This window comes from Epargyreus clarus, unplaced genomic scaffold (genome assembly GCF_041222505.1).
Source record: "Epargyreus clarus isolate Ecla_fem2 unplaced genomic scaffold, WU_Ecla_fem_2.2 ptg000015l, whole genome shotgun sequence".
Classification (NCBI taxonomy): Eukaryota; Metazoa; Arthropoda; class Insecta; order Lepidoptera; family Hesperiidae; genus Epargyreus; species Epargyreus clarus.
This window is the reverse complement of record NW_027332223.1, coordinates 4,902,051-4,926,936: the sequence shown is the minus strand read 5'-3', so window position 1 is coordinate 4,926,936 and position 24,886 is coordinate 4,902,051. Positions and strand designations below refer to the sequence as shown.

Genomic DNA, 24,886 nt, shown 5'->3' with positions numbered 1-24,886 from the left:
AACCTAAAATTTATAAACAAAAAATGTTCTTTTTTAAATTGGATTTTGTAGTCTTAAATTCTTATCTTTTTAGCCAAAACTTTACTACTTTTCCATAGACAACTTTGTTGTACAACCATAAATAGCGCATATACAAATTTGCTTTAATTAAAATTTATAGTCCGCGTCAAACTGCTAGTCTGCTCTGAAGTTGTTGCGCACAACTACAAGCATATATTCCATAGCAACGTACGGGTGTACTAACGCAGCTATGTATCCGTGGGCGAGAGTAGGCAGCGGTCGGGTAACTATATAGAATTTGCTATTCGACGCGACTCGTTTTTTATATTTAGATCGAACTAGCAGTTTGGCGCGGACTATACTTTCTGATCACAGTAGGATTGCTTTCCCACCATAAGACCTGACTACATAGACAAACAGTAAGCGAAGCGGTTCCTGGGGTAAAAGAGTATACTAATCTGCTTAGGGCGCTCGACACTATATCAAGGGACAGTTGCCCCCTCTGTTTAGTAATATTGTATAATTTTAATACATAACTATATTGCCTTCATCATTATGATAATGTTAATTCATCGAAAACATAAATGTTTAAGTGGCAGCTAAGTTCTAGTTGTGATTATGTTATATTTTTATATTATATCGAATGCAAAGTTCTATAGATAATGTTCAAATTTTCAAGAATATACATTCTGGTTATTAAATTTAAAATACAATTTCATGTTTCTTGGTATAGTCTCTCTAAATATAGAAATGAATCGCGTTACCATAGCAAATTGTATGACTACACATGCTCGCAACAACTTTGAGCGGACTAGCAGTTTGGCGCGGACTACTACTTTGCTATTATTTTTTGTATTTATAATAAAACTTCTTAAATTGTAAAATATTTTTTTATAGTCAAGTGAGAAAAATAATTGTGCAGTACTTTTGTGACTTAACGCGAGATAACTAAATGAGTACAGCAGTGGACATATGCCTTAATTGAAGATTGAATGAGTGAATGGAACAGGTGCTGAAGAAGAAGAACTAAAGTAAAAATTCTGACTGTCATTTCTGACAAATTTGGCCACTCAATAGTCAGAAACTCAGAAGTCAGAAATTAATTTTTTACTTGTCTGTGTACACCTTTTCGCATATCTTCATCTTGAATTTTGCAGTTGTGAAGACGTGAATCGTATTTGTGTGGTTTGTTTGGTCATCGTTATTTTCGGTATCAAATTGTTTATTTAATTTACGGACTGTAACAAACGAAAGTGCATTACAAATGGAAGGATTTATCGAAGTTAATGAAATATCCGATTTTGTGTCTTATATCCGCAGTGTAAGTAAAGTTTATATCAAATATTTATTTCCTGACGTGATAGTTATTTATTTGATCAATACATTTGCTTTATTTACGTTTATTATCTTACCTTGGTTTATCCACGTATGTACTTAATTTAATTTAGATTCATTTGTATTTGATGTTATTATGGTGTCTATTAGTAAAGTGCATTATATTTTGTGGCATTTACATGGTGGTTATTTCAAATATTATACTGCACGTATGCTAACCAGTGTTCCCAACCGTACGATAATTATCGTACATGTACGATAATTTGATACCACCGTACGATGTACGATAGCGAGTCATTATCGTACGCAAATGTACGATAATTGGGTACTTGAAACTTTTTGGGAAACTGTTTTAATGAATTCATAAACGTATTATATATATATGCCTTTAATTGATATTTTTTTCGGAAAAAGGGCGATTTATTAATAAAAATTTTTTTTTTATTACCGTATCTGCCGAAAAATTATCGTACATTTCATAAGAACGCGTGCATCGCGCCCAATGATGTGCCGATTCGGCCATTTTTGGTTCGAGATTCCAAAGTACTCGAGTACAACAATAAACAAACAACAATAGCACGGAAGAGAAAAAAAAAAAAAAAAAAAAAAAAAAAAAAAAACGCCACCACGAGTCGACCTGACTCGGCACATCTCTACTCGCGGCCCGCGTTCTTATGAAATGTACGATAATTTTTCGGCAAATACGATAATTTTACGCCCCTGGTACGATCAACGCCATCTCCCAGGTTGCCAACACTGATGCTAACGTATGTACAGTATCAATGTACTGGCCGGTTATCCCGGTTGGTGCTAAGAATTGAACCTAGCAGCGATTATATACGTACAACAATATCAGATACGCGTTCTAATGCGATGGCGCCGGCGTAGTATAAGTATACTGATACTGACCATTTTAGTAGGCGATTTTGGGTAAAACATCGAAAATATATGGCATATTTTATTTTCGCGACATATCATAAGTTCGCTGCGCCGCCGGCTCTAAAAACTACTCGATGAAAAAAGATTATTTTTACAATTTCGCTGACTAATCGTCAGTTTTTATTTTTCTTACAATTGAACATTTTCGTGTCCCCGAGTTGTCCGTCGGGATGGTCATTGGTCATAGGTGTGCATTCTTTGAATAGTGGTAAAACATACTCATGCATATTAATAAAATATTTTCATCAATGCTACAGATTTACTCTAGACAAGACACCTGATCTATTAGGACTTGATTGCAATCATATTTTTATTATTAAATTTAATTGGGTTCCAAACAAGGATGCCCTCCGCCTGATGACAACGCATAGTCCTCCCACCATAGACCTGTAATTGACTCTATTAAAAATAAGGTATCTTCCTGAAGCTTGTCACATATGCCTTGTGACTACCTTATGAACTTTTATTAACACTACTTTTGAAGGTGGTAGAACTGTTTGTGGTTCGACACCGGCAGCACCACCACCATACCTATTTCTGCCTAATAACAGCAGTGTTAGGTGCTGCTGTGTTCCATTTTGAAGGGTGTGGTAAAGAAGACATACTTTTCTGAGGCGTTCCAGCTTAGTCCTCAGGGGTAGCGGCGCATCTGTGGCCAACCTCAGGTAGGAATATCTAATCCTATCTGGGGTTGGTTACAGATGTCCATGGGCGGCAATAGCCACTTACGGCTCAGGTGGACTGCATTCTCGTCTGCTACTTCTATACTATAAAAAAAAATATAATTATCATCAAGTAACTCCACTGTTTGTTGAATGGCACATGCTATATTTAATAATTAACTCCTTCTATATAGCGTAATAATAGCCATTATGTTGTTTCAGATTGAGTGGCGCGATCCCTGGCTCATTGGTTTACTATCCTTCCACATCTTGGTCACATTCACCTGTTTTTCCACCAGAAACTATGGAAACTTCCAAATAATACTGTTCATAACTTTATGTAAGTGATTCTTATTATTATCATCATAATTTTATTATATTCTGCCTAGAATGGGTAATTATAATAGTCCTTGATGATTGAGAGCATATTTACTACATAGGTATTGATTTAATTCAACCAAGAACTGTGTATCCTATAAATGCAATACTGAAAGTTGCAAAAGATTTGCAACTTACATTGCTCCATATGCATAACAGAAGACTTCTAATTCAAAATACACATTTCTTAGTATTACATCAGTCAAATAGACGTTATGTAAGATTACACAAATTTCAGCCAGTACCAAGACTGCTATTATTACATACTACCGTATTTTCGTTTCTAAATTGATTGTTGTATAAATAGTTATAGGCGTAAGTTTAATATAATAGTTGCACAAAATTTATTTATATACCACTTGACTAACATCATGCATAACAGAGGTTTTAACAGTGGTTGATCTCAGATGTATTGCTGCTCCTCGGACCGATATGGTTCCCTCACGCATTTTACGCTAGAAATATGTACGGCGGTGGTACCTTCCAATTTAAACACTGGTTCTACCACCTTTCAATTATTACAACATAGATGAATATACATCGTAAGAATCATTGTACTTTGTGACCTTACAAAATTACATTCAACTTTAAAATGACAATATATAAGGTCAAGAGCCAACACTAATGTTATTCTTCATTGAAATGAGTTTCTTATCGTTCCGATGCTTGCATAATTAATTGTACTAAGTTGTGTCTTTGACTGACGTACTTAATTTATATTCTGTGAAAGTAGATATTTTTTGACAAATTTAATATACAATGAAACAATTGTATTTTTATCTTGGTTTCACTAAAAGTGATTTCTTCACATAATATCTCTTTTAATCTGAAATGTTGTACATTTTAGTTCCCACCACTAGCAAGAGAGAATTGTTCATTCAAAGTTAAGCAAATCAAAGGTGCTTCTTATATTGATTCATATTTATGTTTGTCTTGTAAATGAAACACTTGATAAAAAATGTTTATTAAAACACTGATTTATCCTCGTTTGAGAAACATTACAATGATGGTTATGATAAAATTATAGTGTATGTAAAGAAAATATTGTACCTTTCTCTACTTAGTTGTCTGTCTCTACCTTTGTAGTACCTTATATTATCTTGTGATCAATCCTGTTACTGCCCCACTGCAGGACCTTGATTTTCCTCTCAGAATGAGAATTCTATGTTTTTATTATGGCCATCATGCTATGCCGGGATTGGTAGACTTCACATTACTTTGAGAACATTATAAAGAACTTATGGGCATGTAGGTTTCTTCTGTAGGGTAATTGCAAATAATAATAATTATACTACTATTAACTCACACACTTACTCAGAACACATCAGAAAAATCTGATAATTTAGGAGTTTGATTTTCGGTTAAAGGAAGTGAAAACAATCTAAAGGCAACCATTGCCTTTTTGGTACAATGTACCTACTCTATGATGTACCTTTAGGGTTAAAACCATATATACTCTATGATGTATCTATAGTTAAAACAAACCTCTTGGGTTGAGTTTTACATATAGATTATCTGAAGCTTCCTAGATCCAAAATTGCCCTCAAAATCCATAAGCATGCGTGCGATTCATTTATAACATTATTTCGAGAACGTTCTAGAAGACCTTGATAGTTACTTTATACTTTATATGTTAATAATTTAACAGTAACAATGTTTATGTTTTTATTAAGATTCTTCGCGTTCTTTAATGATAAGGTCGATTTTAATTAGCTTTTATGTTCGGACGAGTTGTACCAAACTTGTACATATTATGAAGAGAGAGCTAAATATATTCTGGTTGCAATATTACGTTGACCTTTCGTACAAAAGCTAGGTATGAGTTACTATTACATCAATGATATAGGAATAAGCAAGGTCGTTTGTCTTTGAACTTTGAAATATTAGACACGATTTACTTACTTTTATTAGTATACACTTGCTTCGAATAATGTACCTAAAATTGTTAAGTAAGTGAATAGTAAATAGTCTCTGAATGTGGACTAAAAAAGGTCGTTCAAAATAAATATGTAGACCCAAAATTTGAAGCTCTAGTTTCTAACTGACTGAGCCTATTGGTAAAGCGGCGACGTAAAGTTTAAGAGTACTACTACAGCGTATTGTCATTTTGTGATGTTAGGTATAAGATTATGCACAAAAATAGGATCAAAATAGGACATTCACTTAGGAGCATTTTTTTTGCCTGAAATCGGTATTTAGATATAAAAACACAAAAACTTGAATACCTCAAAAACAAATCACTATCAGCTAGGGTACTTAATGACAAAATCTATTGCAAATGATTTCTACTTTTATTTCAGTTCAGGAATTTTCAGTAACCCTGTATATTATTTGTATAATATGTTAAGATGGTAAGTTGGTACTTAATTGCTGTAAATATTGTTCTTTACAGCAAGTTATGTACCAACTTACATTCATGAGGCGTTCCAAATTCCTCAGGAAACGTGTTTTATTTTAGTTAGGTTTTAGATATCTAAGAGTGACCAATTGTTATGAAACAGATAGTATCTTGAAATAGGTAGGCAGAGATGTTAAAACTCTGAATACAAAACTTTGGCTAGACGAAACTCATTAGCGTGTAAAAAGTTATTATTGAGATAATACAGATGAGAAGTCTGTGCGTACACCTGTCTCTAATCGACATCTGTGTGATTATTACTTGCGCCAAAACAGATGCATTTGTATGTACCTACTTTCCTAGATGAAAATAGCCGAAGGATATATCGATGCCAGATTCAATTTATTAAAGCGATGAGATAAATAAATGAATTGTTATACCTTCTTTATATTCGACTACATCTACCTCTGTATCGTCACTGAAGAAAAAGCCTAAAAATTGCTTTGCATGTTCCTTTGCTAGATTTTTAGCCTTTTTTTCCAGTCATACTTTATTTACTAAAAAATTCCTTCCTTTTTGTAAATTTGCGTTATTATAAAAATATTTAATGTTGCCATAATTGCTTATCAAATATCGTTTCGAGTATTATTGTACAAAAAATGGAGTAACTCTATCCGGTCCTGTCATTGTCTCATCTACAACTGAATTTATTATCTCAATTTTAATGTACTTATATGTATCATTTATAAACATAAAACATTTCTATCAGTATCTGTTAATTGCCTTATCCGTGTTAAATTTGGGCCATGGTGCGAGATAACGCGATATACGGCATAGTTTCATGATGCATTTAATTAACTTTATAGCACTCTGTGACCTAAACCCGCATTTTAGTCACGCTTTTCCGTGTCCAAAGTAGCCGATTTTTACACTGTACGAATGTCAATACACTACCCTCACAGTTGTAAAAAATTAACATCGCTATGATCGTTTCATACTTTTAAATACCATTTAAAAATTAAAAGTGAGTAATGAGCATTTTTTTTAAAGCAATAATTATGTTAATATTTTATTTTGGACGTATTTATAAATATTTTTTCCATTGTGTATATTCTAATCAATAGCATCACTAATAAGACTAACTTTTGGGCTGTATCGAGTTTTATTGTTTGTTTTGACTGTGTATTTTCACTACACACCAAAGTAGGACATAATATTTAAATTAGGAATCATTATCAAAATTAGCCATAATACTACTCCCGTAGAAACTTGATAAGGCGAACTATTTGTTGCCGTACGGCATTCGGATTATCGAAAATTTGGATAATTGCGTTTATGAAGAAAAACTATTTGATCCGATTGAGGAAGGTAATGTTTTTCGACGGTATGTTTGTACGTATGTATTTTTCATTCTTTGTCAAACTTACACAACTTCACTAATTTTGACATATGATGTGTCGTCGGATTCATTTAAATTGCAGGGATAGTAACGTATATACGTATAGTAACTTTCCCGTTGCGATTTGGCTGCTTTCTGGAATTTAAATGCACATATGACACATAATATAGCTGATCTGCGGTTATTACAAAGTTACTTATTCACGTTTGGCAATCCAATAAAAATGTGACACAACCAAAACCACTGAAATTTAGAACTTTTAGTAATTATTCCGCTCTTGTGATAAAGACAAATCTAACACCACACATACGTCGAAATCTAGGCTAAAATATTAAATATTAAAATTTAGGCTACATACAGGCGTCTAGACCAATGACTTATAATGGGAACTCCACCTAAACGTATTAAAGAAACATATGATAAGCAATCACATAATGTACTAATACATAACTAACAGTGATACAGTAGAAAATCGATTATCCGGACCTCAGTTATAAATATTCGCGATTATTCGGATTGTGAAACGTGAATAAGTAACTTTGTAATAACCCTTACAGATCAGCTACATTTTTTGTGACATGTGCATTTACATTCCGGAAAGTCGCCAAATCGCAACAAAATAGTTACTATAATAAAACAAAAACCCGATTGCTAAAAATGTAACCTGTGTTATCACCACAATTTAGACGAATCCAACGACACATCATGTATCAAAATTAATGAAGTCATTTGAGTTTGCCAAAGAATGAAAAATACATACGTAACAAACATATAGTCGAAAAACATCACCTTCCTAAATCGCTTAGCTTTTCTTCATAAACTCAATTATCCAAATTTTCGATAATCCGAATGCCACAAATACGACAACAGTATTATGGCTAATTTTGATAATGATTCCTAATTTAAATATCTCCTACTATGGTGTGTAGCGAAAATACACAGTCAAAACAAACAATAAAATTCGATAAAGCCCAATAGTTAGTCTTATAGTGATTCTCTTGCTTAGTATGTACACAATGGCAAAAACATTTATAAATACGTCCAAAATAAAATATTAAAATAATTATAGCTTTAAACAAAATACTCATTACTCACTTTTAATTTTTAAATGGCATTTAAAAGTATGAAACGTTCATAGCTATGTTTATTTTTTACAACTGTGAGGGTAGTGTATTAATATTCACACGGTGTAAAAATTGGCTACTTTGGACACAGAAATGCGTGGCTTAAATGCGGGTTTAGGTCACAGAGTGCTATAAAATAGTATACGATACTTGTGACATAAGTAGCCTACTATGTGCACGGCGTTTAGCACCCTCGCTGCGCTCGGGCGCTAACTTCACGCCGTGCAAAAATAGGCTACTTTGGTCACGCGTATCGTAATGTACTATTGTGTATTATTTTACATGTTATGTTAGGTTTATTGTTAGTCGTCCTTTTTTAATTTAGAACAGAGAAGTTCTCTTCATCCAAAGTTAGCAGCATGTATTCATGTCCTTTTTTTTAAAAAGAGAACAAACTAAGAGAGCTCACTTAGTAATTATAAATCTCTGCCTTTCTAATATTTGAAAAAAATCCAATACTTTTTCAAAATTTTTAGTTACATTTTCATTGCAACGACAAATTTTACACATAAAAACAGTAGTCAATCATCACAATTATCATTATTAACAAGATAATTATAATTATGTTTTGTCGAACAATCAACTAATAATCTAATCTTATTTTTTTCAGTGCTGTTGGTTTATTTCTCGGAGAGCATAAACGAAGTGGCTGCGAAAAATTGGACACTATTCTCTAGACAGCAATACTTCGACAGCAAAGGACTGTTCATATCAGTAGTATTTTGCATACCTATTCTGCTTAATTGCATGATAATGGTGGTAAGTATGTACCTATATTGTTTTCGTAGCTGTCACGAGTTTTTGTTTGGTTACGTTCGGGACGATTGCGTAAATCACCAGCTATATACTTTAGCAATATTAAAATACAAATATTAATAGTGTGTTATCTGCTGATAACAATGTAATTAAATGTTTGTGATCAGGTTTTTAGTAAGGGCTATCAGTAGTACGATTGTTCTTTTTTACTTTTTATACGTGTAATGTAATATTTTTATATATTATCGTAGCAACGAACCTTGCAATCCATCTGATTGTAAGTGGCAACTGCCGCCTATGGACATTTATAATCAACTCTAGATAGGATTATAGTTCTTCTTGCAGTCGATCATAAAGACATTGCTGTTGAATACAAAAGAGTTTCAATAAATAGAGTTTTCAAAGTTGAGAATAGTTATATAAGGCCGTAGGCCGTAAGGCCGTAGAGAAATACAGGTACTCCTATAACTCCTTATATAATTACTGATAATGTTTTTATTAAATCTATTTAAAACTGAAAAAAGTTTTAAAAGCACTTCAACTGGTGCTAATAGTTGCAATTCTCTACAAATAATGGAAAATAAACGTTTTATGGTTAATTAAATACATTGTAGACTGCTTAAGTACCTCGTTTGTCTTGCCATAGACCGTTTAACTGAAATTGATCGAGTAACAGCTATTTCTGTATGTTTTGTAAGCATTTCGCAAAGTAGTTAGTAGTTTCGCCTACGTACTAATCTGATCAAATTGGATTACTGGGTATAGGTGTATAGGAATAAGTATTTCGCCTTTCCGATACGGATTCTTATAATTGTTTTAAACGTAACGATCACTGAATAATACTTTAAATTAATTACCTACAATTATGTAGGTACATAAGTACATTAAGTATAAATCATCTAATAGTTAGTACTTGTGTTATGGATTATAATTTAGATAATCATATCTACCTACATCGTTACACGAATATTGTATTATGTATGATTTATATATCAATTTCTTGCATTTAAAATGATGTACATGGTCCTTATAATGTACAGTTTCCTCATTTCAGTTAATGTACATAAACATACCTAGGGAGAATGTTATGTTATACCTAACTTTTATAATCGCCACAGGTATTGGCCACAATAGTGATCTGGCAAGTTATTAATAAATATTTTAGTTTTCTGACATGGAAGCGGTGAATCAGCTTACATTCGACTCAATGTTAAGTGATCATTGCTTTTCAGGAACATTAATTTTTGACCCTAAACTGGGCAGGCACCCTATAGCTGATACCTAAGCTAGATTCCAACTGATACGAACCCCTTAAGGAAATTAGTAATATATTTTTGTTATATAACGCATTTTTTTTTAAAGTGAGAACGCCGTAGCTAAATACACTGTTGTCATACTGAAGTAGGAGTAGCGCTAGACCCAACACGTTTAATGAGTTCGACTACCTCGAAAAGAGTGCTAAATATAAACGTGAAATGGATCTATTATTATGAATTGCAGGGTTCGTGGTTGTACCAGTCCACGCAACTGATGACAGACTTGAAGAAGGCCCAACTCCGACAGCGCTTGAAAGAGTTGAACATGACGAGAGAACAGCAACACCTGAAATCCGACTAAGAAGATGAACTGAGAAACAATAGTTACTAACAAGGAGTTATTTTTGCTAAAACACTGGATGCGTCTACGTGTTGGTACGTCGTGATAATTGCATTGTTTTGGGACAATATCTACGGCTCGTAACTTGAAAATAGATTTGCAATTTTTCGCATTTTTTTTTACGATTTTATGTGAGGTATTGTTTGTGTAAGAGCGTCCAGAGGTACATTGTCCCGAAGTACATAATCATAATGTCCCATACTTGCCTTCGTAAGGCAAGTATTAAATAATTATGTACTTGTCTATTTATCCGTGGCTATTGTTTTTTTAAGTTGTATTCGCTGTGTTAAAGTACGTAAAATGTTTTAGTGTATACTTATATTTATTTGTGGCTATCTGTAATTTTGAATTACTATGTATGTTATTAATACTTTTTTGGGCTATGATTTCTTTTGAAAATACCAGCCGTAGATATTGCAATAAAATTGTACTGTACACATGTCGATTAAATATCAATTTAAATTGAAAAAAAAAACCATCTGAATTATTTTTGGACAAATTGAAATTCTTAACGAAGAGGCCATAATTTTTGTGCAATATTTGTGATTGTTTGATTTGAATTGGACGAAGTGACATTTTTATCTATTAATCTTTCCTCTACAGCTTCGAAGTAGTGTCTCTTAATCCTTATTCTATAAATATTTTATCCTAATGTATACTTGTAATGTCTTACATAATTCTGATAACAATGACGGCACACAACTTGCACTAAGCGTGACAAATGATGTGTCTACACCAGTGTGTGGCGTGTGGTAGTATAATATGCTGCTATTATCATAATATGGCGTGAGTCCTTTTATCTATCTTAAAATATACTTCTATAACTTCGTCGAAAAGTTATTCTCTCCGTTTGATCTTTTCACACGTGTTTACATTTTTTAAGAGTGATAGTCGTAGCTTAGAACGTAAACAATTTAAACGTCCTAGTTAACAACGTGAAATGGGAAGTTTAGACATATTACAGAACAAACAAGTTACGAAATATATCTTTTTAATAATTTTTAAACGACCTTAAATTTTTTGTTGCATTAATTATGGAACAATGTTTCCTATTTCAACATTAATTACGTATATAAATGTAAATATTAAATAATATAGCTTTTATATTACTCTTGTGATTTTTGCAAATGTTTTTGTGTATATAGAAGTAAAATATTCACAATAACATTTTAAGGCTAGTCTTTTCCAAGGTTATATGGCGCTTTTTGATGTTTACTTAGAAAACCGGTTTGATAAGGCAATGAGTAAATATTATTGAATGTAGACAACCGACACGTAGCGTTTACTTGATTACAAAACAAAAATTCAATATATTGGGTTGCGATCTTGTAAAGTAAGTGTTGAATGTTAACTTGACAATAACTAGTAGCTTAGTTTCATAATGAAATTTTACTGGTTTATTACGCGTTCTTGTAAATCTTGACTCGTCAATGATCCAAGGATTACTGTTAAGGAAGAGAGAAGGCGGGAGGCAATGGCTTTTTTGCGTATTGTACTAGTAGCTATTGGACCTGGTGTTTACGTCATCCTTCCAAATAACATCCACGCAGAATAAGTTTCTGTCCACAAGGATAGAGTTTCTTCATAGGTGGTCAGTTTGGATATTTCTTCCTGTTTAAAGTTTTGATTAAACTCCCGTCTGAGGTTAACTTTTAAAAAGGACTTTGAAAAATGCGAAGCAAATCAATATAATAAAATAACTTTGTGAACATACTTCAAATACATTATTTTCTTTGATATATACTTTCTCGATAATTGCTAGTCACGAATAGTCAAAAAATAAACTTATTCAAAACTATCGGAGGTATTTATAAGAAAATAAACTATCGTCAATATAATTACAAAGATGTTTGCGAACAATGTTAACTGACTCACCTAATTAGGTACCTACATATAGTTCGCGAAATTTATTTTTTTGTCAACAAATGTAGTAGAAGACTCAAGATAAAGAATGATGAAGTTATCATACTTATAATTCGTTTGTGCAATAGATAGTGTAAAACGCAGTAAACCGGACTATAACATTTGTTTCACCAATCCTTGTATCTGCAGTCGAGAAAGTGTTAAGACGTAATGAATGTGTTGACACAAATACATAGCGTACAGTATGTGCAATTGTATTGTAAGACTTTGAACTAGTAATTACTCAACTGTAAGTGTAGGTTAGGCACACTACCTAACTACTACTAATTTCGAAGTAACAAAGTGCATAGTATTAGAATGTTGCCTTTATATTTTCGTGTTAAAATAACCGTAATGCTCTATCCATTTGGCGCATACTTGATACTCGCAATTTGAAAAGCATTTTATTTTCGAAAAAAAAAAAACACCGAAAAAATAGTATTTAGAGACGAAATCCTTTTAGAAGGTCCACCTTAGGGTGGTTAAAAGAAAAAGCCGAGAGGCTTAATGTAGGCACTTTTGTAGTTGAAAAATCGCATCGTAGTTTATTCGTAAATAATAAATGCTTTTAGTAGTTCACGACTCATAACGTTATGTCTATGTGTATTAAATTTATTTGGACAATAAATGTTTTGTAGGCAAAAATATGTTTCAATCATCACTGAGGTATGTCATAATTTGTACTTAACGTTTGTCTTATACTCTATGATTTCATAATTTCTGTTTGTAACGAAATACAGACATCAAAATAATATGCATAATTATTATAAGGATGTCGATGTTTTGCAAAAAGTTGTGAATATACATCTGGTATCATTATTTTATGAAAGAACTATTCACGATTGTATTGGAAATAAAAATTAAACTGAACATCATTTCTGTAGTTTCAAGACGGTTCAAGAAATATCAAATTTCATTAAATTATGGCTAAAATGACATATCAACTACAGACGTGGATTTTTTAGATCCATGGCCAAAATTTGATCGTATGGGGAGGTTCAGGGCATTAAAAATATTATTATAGGTCATTATACTTTGATCAGGTTCCCTTAAATTGTAAAGAAAATTGTCCGAAAATGAGTTTTGGTTTCTCGATTCGCTCATAAATGAGACCAATATATTATGTACAACTTGAAAAATATTGCTATATAGTTCTCCTAAAATATGATTCCATTTTACAGTAGTCTAGCGATTTTAAAACTAATACATTATGATACTTCTCCAATATGTATATAAAAGAACGATATAATTGTGATATAGTAATAGTCCTTGATTGTGTTATAAATTATAATTGAAGAGAAAATTAGAATAGTAAATTGCCTATAGCTAAACTAGAAGCCAATAAATCTCCCAACTATATTTGATGGTAGTTATAAATCTAGTATTTTTGTATTTAGGCTCAGAAAGAATAAGATGTTATTAATAAATAAATCAGAAACTGCCGAACGATGGACTGATAAAATCGTTTTGTTAGGTACATACGGTCATTTTACACATCACTTACACATCAAACCAATTATACCAAAATTATTATGGCAGTGCAGATCAATAGGTATGGTATAAAAAATACTTGTTTTATTTAAAAAATCACGCTCATCACAGTACTTAAATACATAAAGTAAACGCCGGCGTCAAAAAATATAAATTCCCTAAATTATATTATGTACTTCCATTCCAATTACCTCTTATTTATTTATTATTCATTTTAATTAAGTAACATAATGATATATAAAATATCTATCTATTTACAAACTTAAAATCTATATACAATATAAACAAAAAATATAATTTAAACAAAAAAAGAAATATTAAAACTTAAATAATTAAATATAAAACAATGAGTCCAAATCACTGCCTCCCGGTAGAGTCCCAAGAATGCTGGCTGCGTTGCCTGGCCTTGTATGGCCAAACTTATTCTTTGGCCAAAGTACGCACCAGCTCTCTTCCAATTATGTATTTAACTGGTCTAAAAGAGAAGTGACATGGAAAATATGTTAATTCTTTAGAACCCAACGCCGCATTTAAATCTTGCATTGTTATAAAATAATTTGAAACAAATTTTATTTTATACGAAATATCAATGTTGAGTAAAATCACCTTTGTATCAGTTACAATGTTAAGTAATTTTTTTTTAAACTTTTTTTCTTATTTATCAACATCACATTTTATGACATCTAGTTACTTGGATATATGTAATTTTATAATTATTTTCCCAACAGAAATATGTACCGTTCCATGCTAGTATTATGTACCACGGAGGTCCTTTACTAGGTACATAATTCGCTTTTTTACCGGTATTTCGTATTATGTGTCATAGGACTAAATACGTCCAGTCTCGAACAACAGCATAAAGTATCAATTGAAATGGAAACGTATAAAAGGACATTTTTTCTATGACTTCTACACGTATAGGCATAGTCCGCGCGAAACTGCTAGTCCGCTCCGAATATAGAAACGAGTCGCGTCGGGATAAAAAATGTAGATATTAGCGGGACGAAGACAGCGCAACCTGGCACCCGTCCGCTGCCCGCTCTCGCCCACGGGTACATATTTATGTGCGTTAGTGTGCCCTTACGTTGCTACAGAGTTTATGCTTGCAGTTGTGTTCTACTTCGACCGCATTGGCTCTCTGACCTGCACGCATTAACTTCAGAGCGGACTTGAAGTTTGGCGCGGACAATTCATCATTATTTAGCACTTATATGCTTACATGTATGTTTTTGAATGAGTCCATTAATGAGTCGCCATTTAGAAATATGGGGTTTGTAAATGACTTTGTGGTCAATGTGTAATATAATGGAAGACTGATCGTGTATAATGTGATTTGGAAGTCATTTATTTTTAATGTATTCATGTCCACAATCGTAGTATATTTTAGATTCGATATCATTATATCTATATGCACATAGATCCTGCCATGATTTCACGTTTTTGTTTTACGTATACAATTGTTAATGGTATGTTATAATGTATCACGGATTGTAAATGCTTGTTAAAGGATGTTCATGAATATTAAATGTGTTCCAGAAAGCTGTGACTTTATTTGGAAAATAGTATGTGTAATTCATGGAGGGATTTTTATAATTGTAGTGTAAACGTTATTGAGCTGGTTTTAACGATATAATATTATATACAATGAGGGACAGTGTGTAAGAAAATATTCAAGAAATGTCAGCGTAAAATATTATAGTACAAAAATAAATTTATTTTTAGAGTCGGCTGTTTAAGAAGAGTGTTCAAAACCTAACGTAAGGTATGAAAAATATGAATGTAATGTTAAAGTTACTTGTAAGATTGGATTTAATTTTAGTACAAAAATATACCAATAATGTACTTAAAGCGGTCGCTAGTGATACTCTGATATTATAAAGCAAATTTTCTTACACATTGTAAACTCATCAGCCTAACTTGCTTATAAAATAATACTAATAACATGATCCATATAATCTAAGAGTTTATTTTGGTTTATGGATGCTTAATAAAGGAAAATGTTTAAAGTAATTGTTTTATTTTAAATTAAGATTTACGATATAGAAGGAGAAAAAAGAAAATAGAGTAGTAGTTGGGGAGCCCAAGAGGGGATTTCGGAAGTGTCTCGTGTGCGTCAGACTAACATATGGGAGCCTTACACCCAGTAGAGTAGAGCGTGGTCAATTTTCTTTTTAATATAAAGGAAATAATGCTAGAAACACATTATTCTTTATACATTCTCATACATTTTTTTTTCAAATGGTCAGAATAAGAAAACCCCCCGCTTAATCGAAAAATAACATATAACCTTTTCTTCATTCTAATGTCTAATCTACACAATCGTATAGGTCCCAATGACGCTCGAGTTTCTACACATTTAGCATCCTGCGCTTCCCTACTATAACGGACAAAAAAATCTGAAACTACCTTGTCTTTGCCTAATATGGTTACCTCTCATAAGAAACTAAATGTATAACGTGATTGAACCTAACCATTAATACATTTTTCTGACCTATAACTTAAAATTGATAAGAAATAAAACAAAAAACGTGATAGAAATAATATCTTTATACAATTAATTATGAAATTTAATTGCTATCCAAGCTCACAATATTATACCATCACAGTATGGCTACAATTGTATTTATTTAACAATGTCAAAATAGTACATTACAATACGAGGACGAAAAATTTTTTTCTGACAAGTGTGAGTTTGCAGGCCGAGCCGCAGGCGAGGACTGCAATCACACGAGTCAGAAAAACATTTTTCGTCCGCGTGTTGTATAAAATTTTATATTACGGAGTCGGAAATGGGGGTTTTGCGCACGCGAAGCGTGCGTAAAACGTCCATTTACGCACGCCGTGATATAAAACAATTTGAAAATATGTACGTTTTGAGAGCACTTTTAAAAAGAAGCGTAGTACCCAGCTACACTAAAAATGTTAAATACTAAAATAGATTTAATTAAAACCCGTTAGCAATAATTTTCTCTTTGACTTCTTTTATCATTAGCTTCACCAAGTTGTCTAGATCCACGTCGGGTTTCCAGTTCCAATCTCGTCTCGCTTCGCTGTCGTCAAACACCTGGGGCCAGGAATCAGCTGTAACATTGAAAATAAATTTAAATAAGTAAATGCAAACAATACGATCAAGATTTTATTGCAAAACGAAACTGTTCGTCTCGGGAATTATAACACAAAAAAATACAAGGACATGTAGAGTAGAGGTTAGACGTAGAGGTAGGTTACCAACCTATCTAGTAATTAACTTCTTTTTAAGTCACGTGGGTCCTATTTTGATAATTATAAATAATCATAGGTAGGGTACCTATCGTACATTTTTTTTTCCCTTTCATTTGGTAAGTCTGGTAAAAATATGTAGAATTGAAAAACTAAATCATGGGACGCAACTTTTCATCAGGCGCATTGATACCTCTGTTGTTATTACCGTCAGATAAAAAATCAAAACTAGGTTAATTTCTGGGATAGTGGCCATTGCTGCTGCTAGCCGATGGATTCCCTTCCCTGGACTACCTCAAATAATTAAAGACAATCTTAACATTTGAATGTCTCATGAGATTTCCATGATGTAAACATAGAACATGGCTTCTATAAACAAAAAAGGTAGAGAGGTAATACCCAAATAGTAACCTGTAGTGAGCAAATAAACCCATATATCTACAACATCAACCCATTAACGTCCCACTGCTGGGCACGGGTCTCCTCTCATAATGAGAAGGATTAGGCCATAGTCCACCGCGCTGGCCAAGTGCGTATTGGTAGACTTCACATACCTTTGAGATCTTATTTTTTTTATATAAATCAAGTATGCAGGTTTACTCACGATGTTTTCCTTCACCGTTTAGCAAGTGATAATTAATTTCTAATACGCACATAACTTAGAAAAATCAGAGGCCTGGGATTTGAACCTCAGACCCCTCGATCAAGAGGCCAAGTTTCTTAACCAATAGGCTATCACTGCCAAATATATCTTACATATCTTAAAATTACTACAATATAGTTACATATTTAGTTACTATAGTCACAGTGCATCGTATACTATGATGACATCATACAAATCATGCATTTAGGTTATTCAAACGACTTGAAAGTTCTTGACTAGAATTAGGTATGAGTTACTACTCCTTGCAGTCCTTGCTATGTTCTTATTTGAAAACGGTAACGCAGACTAACTTTTTCGAGATATTCCACCTTATTATAGTTCTCAGAAATAGCGTTTCAGATTTCAGATCAGTGTTCAATGTTCTCGTAAAAATCTAGTTCTATGAGGAGTTGGTTACAGATCTCTATGATTGGCACTTGGCAGCAAGTACGCTGAAATACCTACGTTCCATTTAGGACTTTTAATTTAAAAAAGTAAATATAATTAAATTAAGTGTTCCCCTAATTAGGCACTGCTGTATAAGTAGACATAAGGCAAACAAAACTAATTAACTACCTTTTTATTATTTTCGAGGGGGAAACCTTCAAAAGGTTCACCTTCACCCAACGACGTGGGAGCGACGCCGGGTTATGTGGGATTTTTACCGAACTTAAACCCCCCGGTGGCCGTCCTTAGCGCTTGTTGGAGAACCCCGGGATCTCCGACGGAACACAACCGGAGTCCTCCAAGCGCGATGCCCCGATCGGGCTCTGCCCACACATCTGACCACACATACCGCTGTATACTTATGTACTATGTACTCTTACCGCCCGCAACCCCGGAAGCCCCCTTTTAGTCGCCTCTTACGACAGGCGGGGGTTACCGTAGCCCTATTCTAGTCACGGAACTACAGGGACAAACTAATTAACTACCTACGTATAACATCTCCGATCAATAAAATAAGTAGGTACTTACCTAGTACTAAAATTTTACATACTATTTATAGTGTACATCACTATACTGCCAACTATATATAAGTTGAACGTCCTAATATCCGTATACTTATAACGAACTATGGAAAAATTTAATCAGATGAGTCAAATATTTCAAACCAGTTTTGACGCGCCTCCAAAGAGGAAAATTACGTGCTATTCACACGTAATATTAGGCTGTGCGAATGTTCATACTTCATAGCCACAGATTATAGAAAAACCCAGATGGCGCGCACAAAGCCTGACATGAAACAAAAATGTGACTCAATGTTCTACTATTTTTACGCTGATTTGTAGTCTTTACTTAGTCTACTAAGATATAGTACAACCATACATATCCTTGTTATGATTTTACCTGCGTGCGACTCGAATTTAATATCAATTTTTAATATCCATACCAATAAAACATTAGCGAAAACAGATACGAAATATTTTAGGGTTTGAGTTCATTCATTTTTTCTTACAATATTTGTTAAGAGACATCATACTTCATAATTCGCAAAGCTAATTCAATGTCATACTCAACTATGTGCCAAAATTAAATTTACGCAAACAACACACACGTTACATTCCTTGACGTAGGTAAAATATAGATAGAGATAAGGTAAACGAGATTAAAAGATTTAAATGTCGTTTATGTAGCTTACCAATAGGATAAAACTTTGGCTTTTTTTTTTCACTTTCTAATCTGAAATTCTAAGGTAATAGTTTTGAAATGACCCTGAAAATCAATTAAACCTGCTTGTTTCAGCAATAAGCCACATTTAAAAAGTGATCATAGATTATTTATATTTTATTATACATATTAATTTAATTATTGTAGTAAATACCTACTTGTTCCTTTTCACTTGATTATTCTTAAACAGTTACGGTTATTTTCTTACAAGTAATAATTTATTTAATTGTTTATTACATACCTACTTTTTATTTTGCTTACGTATGTAATGGTTTGATAAAATTAGTGTAATTGGTAGATTACCGTCCTAATTAATTTAAATTAGTATTAAAATAAATTAAATACAAAATCATATGAGTTTAGTAGAACAATAAGAAATCGACAATTTGTCTGTATGATATACTATATACCAATGCTGAACCGATGTTAATAACACGTTTACTTGAAGATAAGACTTACGTTCGTTTCTACAAGGTTATGTTCAGTTTCTACATAAAATCGTGCACTTGGATGCGCACAAGTAATGTCTTACCTATGTCCTGCCGGCTGTCCGGTTTATACGTCAATGTAAATTCCGGTAAATGCTTGAACATCTGATCGGCTAGTTCTTCAGGAGTGAAGCTCATTGACGTTACGTTGTAGACTCTTCTGTTAAGTATTTCATTGGGCGCTTCCAGGTAGTCTGAGAGAGCTTTTAATGCATCTCTTACGTGCATCATAGGTAGCCTGGTGTCCGGTTTCAGGTAACATTCATAGTGGCCCTTTCGGAGGACGTCATGGAAGATCGCGATAGCGTAATCTGGAATAGTAAGATTAACGTATTAATATTAGATGCTTCCATGAGCCTGTAGAGTAATGTACGCAGTTTTACAATGCTTCTTGAAATCTCTGATGACCTATAATAGAAAATGTGCAGTCCTTGCGCTTAAGTAGTTGGTATCAGAAATGTAGTGTGACATGTAGTCACGTCGCTCGGGGCGGAAGTTCAATTTGACGACGAAAAAAAATCTTTGCCTATGCATAAGAAGAGCGGGATTTGGTAAGGTGTTACGCCAATATAGACGTAGTATTACACGTAAGAAGTAAAGAGAAGTGCGTGAAGTCTACCAAGTCGCACTTGGCCAACGCGGTGGACTATGGCCTAATACTTCTCATTCCGAAAGGAAACCTGTGCCCAGCAATGGGACAGTGATGGGTTGATGGTGATGATTACACTTATGCTTACAAATAACGAATATCTACTGAGTATCGGTGTTTAGCAAATTATAAATAAACCTGAAAAATATTAAATTTCTTACCCGTTGTGCCACCACCGGGCGGGTCGCTCGATATTACTCCTGGGAATCGTAAACAACGAAAGTCTAATCCAAATTTATAGTAATAATATTCTCCTAACAATTCTGCGTGTACTTTTGAGACTCCATATATTGTTCTAGGTCTCTGTACAGTGATATTAGGAGTTGGATTCCTTGGCGAATCCGGTCCAAACGCTCCAATTGTGCTTGGCACGAAAATCCTTAGTTTATACTGCTTCGCCAACTCAATGACGTTGTGCATTCCTTCTATATTGACTCTTACGGCTAGAGGAACATTTTGTTCGCCTATAGCACTTAACAATGCCGAGAAGTGTATAAGCCAGTCAACTCTATGATCTACGACTATTTTTTGGAGGCCCTTAAAGTCTAAAATGTCAGCGAAAATGTACGGTCCATCGTTGAAGATTTCTGTAGACGGTTTGATTATGTCTGAGAGAATGACGTTCTCTCTGCCATATTTTCCTCTAAGATGCTTGGCACATTCTACACCGAGTTGTCCCAAACCACCTGAAAAAAATGTTATTCGCTTGTTATTGACTTTTTCTCTTCTGAATTTGTATAGTAATCTGATAATGTGGAAGCAGGAACGCAGACCTATCCTCGAAAGAACATCGAAGGTATACTTCGATCGAAGAAGAAGAGAGCATAGAGAGATCGAAGAAGGTATAGTTACATATTAAAATATTAATAAAATTAATGCGTTTATTTACTCGCGTCTCATTATTATCATACCTGCACGTGAAACCCAACTACGTAATTTCATTCATAACGTGATAAACATGTTATTGTTTATGTACAGGTTGCATTTATGACACTACCATGTTTAATATAAAGAAAGACGCAGAATACACAAACTATTGTACAATACTACTTCTATGTGGTCAAAAAAATCACGAAAGGCGTGAAATTTCCTGATAGGTCTTTTTATAATCCAATTTTTATAATCCACGTGTTAAGGAGTCACTTTCATGTAGGAGACGAATTCGAAACCAAACACACATGTTGTATGAACTGTCAATTTATTTAATAGGTTGGTCACCTTTACGGCGTCTAGGAATAAGAAGAAAGAAGGAATAAGAAGTGTCATACTTTATAGATCAACTTCAATCTGGTATAATTTACATTATGTAATAAAACAGGTAACCAACTCAAGGCCATCTAGATGCTAGAACGCAAAATAAAAAGTAAAAGTACCTAGTTGCAATCTCCACTAAAACTGTTGCCAACCAATTCACTATTTTAATTTATATATGTACAAAAAGTTCTAAATGCGCGTATTTCTTAAAGTTTCATTCAAGGTTAGGACATAAAAGTTAGTCGTTCTAAGAATATATATAACACCTTCATATTGCTCCTTGGAATGTCCTATCTATCTAGGCTATGCTTCGTAAAGTGTCATAGCGCAGAAGCGGGAGAGGCGCTCGCAAACCCCATCAGGACTAAAGTTAGTTATAAAAAAATTAGAATTATATTTATGTCAGAAAATACATCATAGGCGATTAACGTAGATATTTCATACGTTTTGGAGAGCGAAAATTTTGAATTTTAATTGAACGTAGGTACCTACGTAATAATGGCATAGAAGATGGTCGTTAATGTGAAAGCTAGGAAATTAAGTAAAATAGTTTTCATTTTCAGCAGTAACAAACAAGATTCATACCCGGTTATAAACATCTCGTACAAAAATTAGGTAATACGTATACAATGTTTAGGTCAAAGAAATATTTTGTTAAAATTAATATTTGCATGTGCTCTTGATAATTTTCATAATTTAAATGTTTTCCTGTTAATTAATTTAAATAATATTATTAACTAGGTACATTGCGAAGAAATGTTTTAAGCCGCTTCAATCCCAATTAAAATTTAATGTAATGTTACGAAAACTCCAAATTTTCCGTTCACTTTCATTTTCCAACTCGCTAGGCGTATAACACAAATACTTACCGGTTATTAAAATTTTTGGCGGTTTTTTGTTTGGTGCATTCGAATTGTAGGCCCTGATGCTTAAGGAAACTGATGATTGGAATATTCTTTTCAACAATTTCATTTTATGTGATAGTGAGTTCGCAAAATCGGAATACGTCACGATACGTTTCAAGCCTTCGTTAGACAGACACTAACTGAGGCCTAACGTATCTTTACCGCGATGTTTTTAGTTAGATCATCTAAAACTGGTTACTGGCAACGAGGAAACAACAGCGTATAGGAAAATGAACCTTAATTTAAAGGCTAATATATGAACGAAGCTGGCATAATACGGCTATTGGTTTAAAATGTGGGTGTGTCTCGCGTCATAATGTGTGGTTTGGTTCTTGGTTGACACTGATATTTTTGCAAACATGTACCTATAGCTTCCTGTAAGTAAACGTGAACTGAATGTATAAATGCGTACCGAATACTTCCTTATACATTATTCATTTAAATATACCTACGAAAAGTTGCATGCAGAAAATATTTGGATTGGAGGTGTGTCTGTTAGATAATTTTATAAGGAGTTCAATGAACACGTGTAAACTTCCTTGTATAACAATTAAATTAATAAACCTTCTAATTTAATAACCTTATAATAATAATCTGCAAATGACAAAAAAACATTTATTATTGTAAAGACTATTTAATATCTTATATATTAGCAAGCGCGTGTGTCTAATATATTAATCTCCGTTTAAAATAACCATGTTTTGCAATATTAAATATTATATGCGACTTGTTACTAACCGATACCACAGTAGAAATATGGATATTTGTACTGTACCGATACTATTATCATTCGAAGTCATGGCTCTAGACTAGATTCTAGAGTCTACATACTATTTGGGAAGTAGATTACATCGTTATTAAAACTTAAAGTCAATAACAATTAGGTATACTGAGATTCCACATCGGTACACATACTTCGGTTTTGAAAGGAGACATACTTTTCCGAGGCGTTCCAGCTTAGTCCTCAGGAATAGCGGCGCATCTCTTCAGGTGGCCGACCTCAGGCATGAATATCTAATCCTATCTGGAGTTGATTACAGATGTCCATGGGCGGCAGTAGCCACTTACCATCAGGTGGACTACTTACATGCTCGTCTGGTATTCCTATCTATATATATATAAGAGATTTCCACGTATATAGTCACTCATCACGATATCTCTGGAACCATTAGAGCTAAAGACTTGAAATTTGGTAGGAATATTCTTTTCACCGAGTAGAGGTCAGCTAAGAACGGATTTTACGAAATTCCACCCCCAAGAGGGGTTGCGGGGGTGTTAATTAAAAAAAAACACATTTTAAAACTACAGCTCTTATAGGTATGAAACTTAGTCAGGATATTCTTTTTGGCATGTTTGAATTTACTAAAAACTAATTTTATGATATTCCACCCCCAGAGGGTAGTGCGGGGGCGTTGAAAATTAAAAAAAAAATTATCTTCCAATCTATCGCTTTTAAAACTCTGAAACTTGACCAAAAAATTTTATGAAATATAGCTTCATTTTATAATGTAGATGCGCACTAAGAACGGATTTTTTGATATTCCACCGTTAAGGGGGTTAAATGGGGGTTGGAAGTTAATATGAAAGTCCGTCAGTTTTAAAGCAAACTAGATGAAAATTGGTATTTAGCTTACTGATTTAAAGTAATAAAAACCTAATCTAAGGGTTTTTCCAAAATCAACCCTAAAGGTGGTTAAATTGGGGTTGACAGGTTATTTTAAATTTTGCCATTTTGGAAGCCAGCACTATGAAAGTTAGCCATTGCTTTGCTGGTTAGATATAAAATAACTTTAGTTCTACCGTTTTTGGAAAATCAACCCCTATGTGGGTTAAATAAGGGTTGTAAGTTTGTATAGAATTCCCCCAGTTTTGATGTAAACGCTATCAAAATCGGTATTTAGGTTTTCGATTAAAAATAATTAAATACCTATTTCACCATTTTTGGAAAATCAACCCTTAAGTTGGTAAAACAAGGGTTAACAGCTTATTTTAAAATTTGCCAATTTGAAAGCCAGCACTATGTAAGTTAGCCATTGGCTCACTGGTTAGATACAGTGGAACTATAATTCTACCGTTTAGA

The 24,886-nt window shown here is 33.3% G+C and overlaps 2 protein-coding genes across 3 annotated transcripts; one reads left to right on the top strand and one right to left on the bottom strand.

Moving 5' to 3' along the window:
• The first annotated feature begins 1,046 nt into the window (after positions 1-1,046).
• Positions 1,047-12,421, top strand: Tmem18 (transmembrane protein 18). The gene is made up of 4 exons (XM_073081242.1): positions 1,047-1,321; positions 3,159-3,276; positions 8,786-8,934; positions 10,432-12,421. The coding sequence occupies exons 1-4, from the start codon at positions 1,265-1,267 to the stop codon at positions 10,546-10,548; spliced, it is 441 nt and encodes a 146-aa protein (XP_072937343.1). The 5' UTR covers positions 1,047-1,264; the 3' UTR covers positions 10,549-12,421.
• Positions 12,422-16,832: 4,411 nt separating this feature from the next.
• Positions 16,833-22,952, bottom strand: Tdh (L-threonine dehydrogenase). 2 transcript variants are annotated; one of them, XM_073081238.1, is made up of 4 exons: positions 22,771-22,952; positions 20,809-21,333; positions 20,043-20,309; positions 16,833-17,061 (listed from the first exon to the last, which is right to left on the bottom strand). In XM_073081238.1, exons 1-4 carry the CDS (start codon positions 22,871-22,873, stop codon positions 16,925-16,927), a joined length of 1,032 nt encoding a protein of 343 aa, XP_072937339.1. In that variant the 5' UTR covers positions 22,874-22,952; the 3' UTR covers positions 16,833-16,924. The 2 variants fall into 2 exon arrangements, with proteins under 2 accessions (XP_072937339.1, XP_072937340.1); XM_073081239.1 differs by lacking the exon at positions 22,771-22,952 and adding an exon at positions 21,559-21,759.
• Between the last annotated feature and the right edge of the window lie 1,934 nt (positions 22,953-24,886).

Excerpts from the sequence above, each read along its gene's own strand:
- Tdh (XM_073081238.1), bottom strand. The coding sequence starts at position 22,873 with ATGAAATTGTTGAAAAGAATATTCCAATCATCAGTTTCCTTAAGCATC. Across the intron at positions 21,334-22,770 it reads GCCAAAAATTTTAATAACCG|GTGGTTTGGGACAACTCGGT; the intron begins GTAAGTATTTGT and ends CATTTTTTTCAG. Across the intron at positions 17,062-20,042 it reads GGACAGCCGGCAGGACATAG|CTGATTCCTGGCCCCAGGTG; the intron begins GTAAGACATTAC and ends TCAATGTTACAG.
- Tmem18 (XM_073081242.1), top strand. The coding sequence starts at position 1,265 with ATGGAAGGATTTATCGAAGTTAATGAAATATCCGATTTTGTGTCTTAT. Across the intron at positions 1,322-3,158 it reads TTGTGTCTTATATCCGCAGT|ATTGAGTGGCGCGATCCCTG; the intron begins GTAAGTAAAGTT and ends ATGTTGTTTCAG. Across the intron at positions 8,935-10,431 it reads TTAATTGCATGATAATGGTG|GGTTCGTGGTTGTACCAGTC; the intron begins GTAAGTATGTAC and ends TATGAATTGCAG.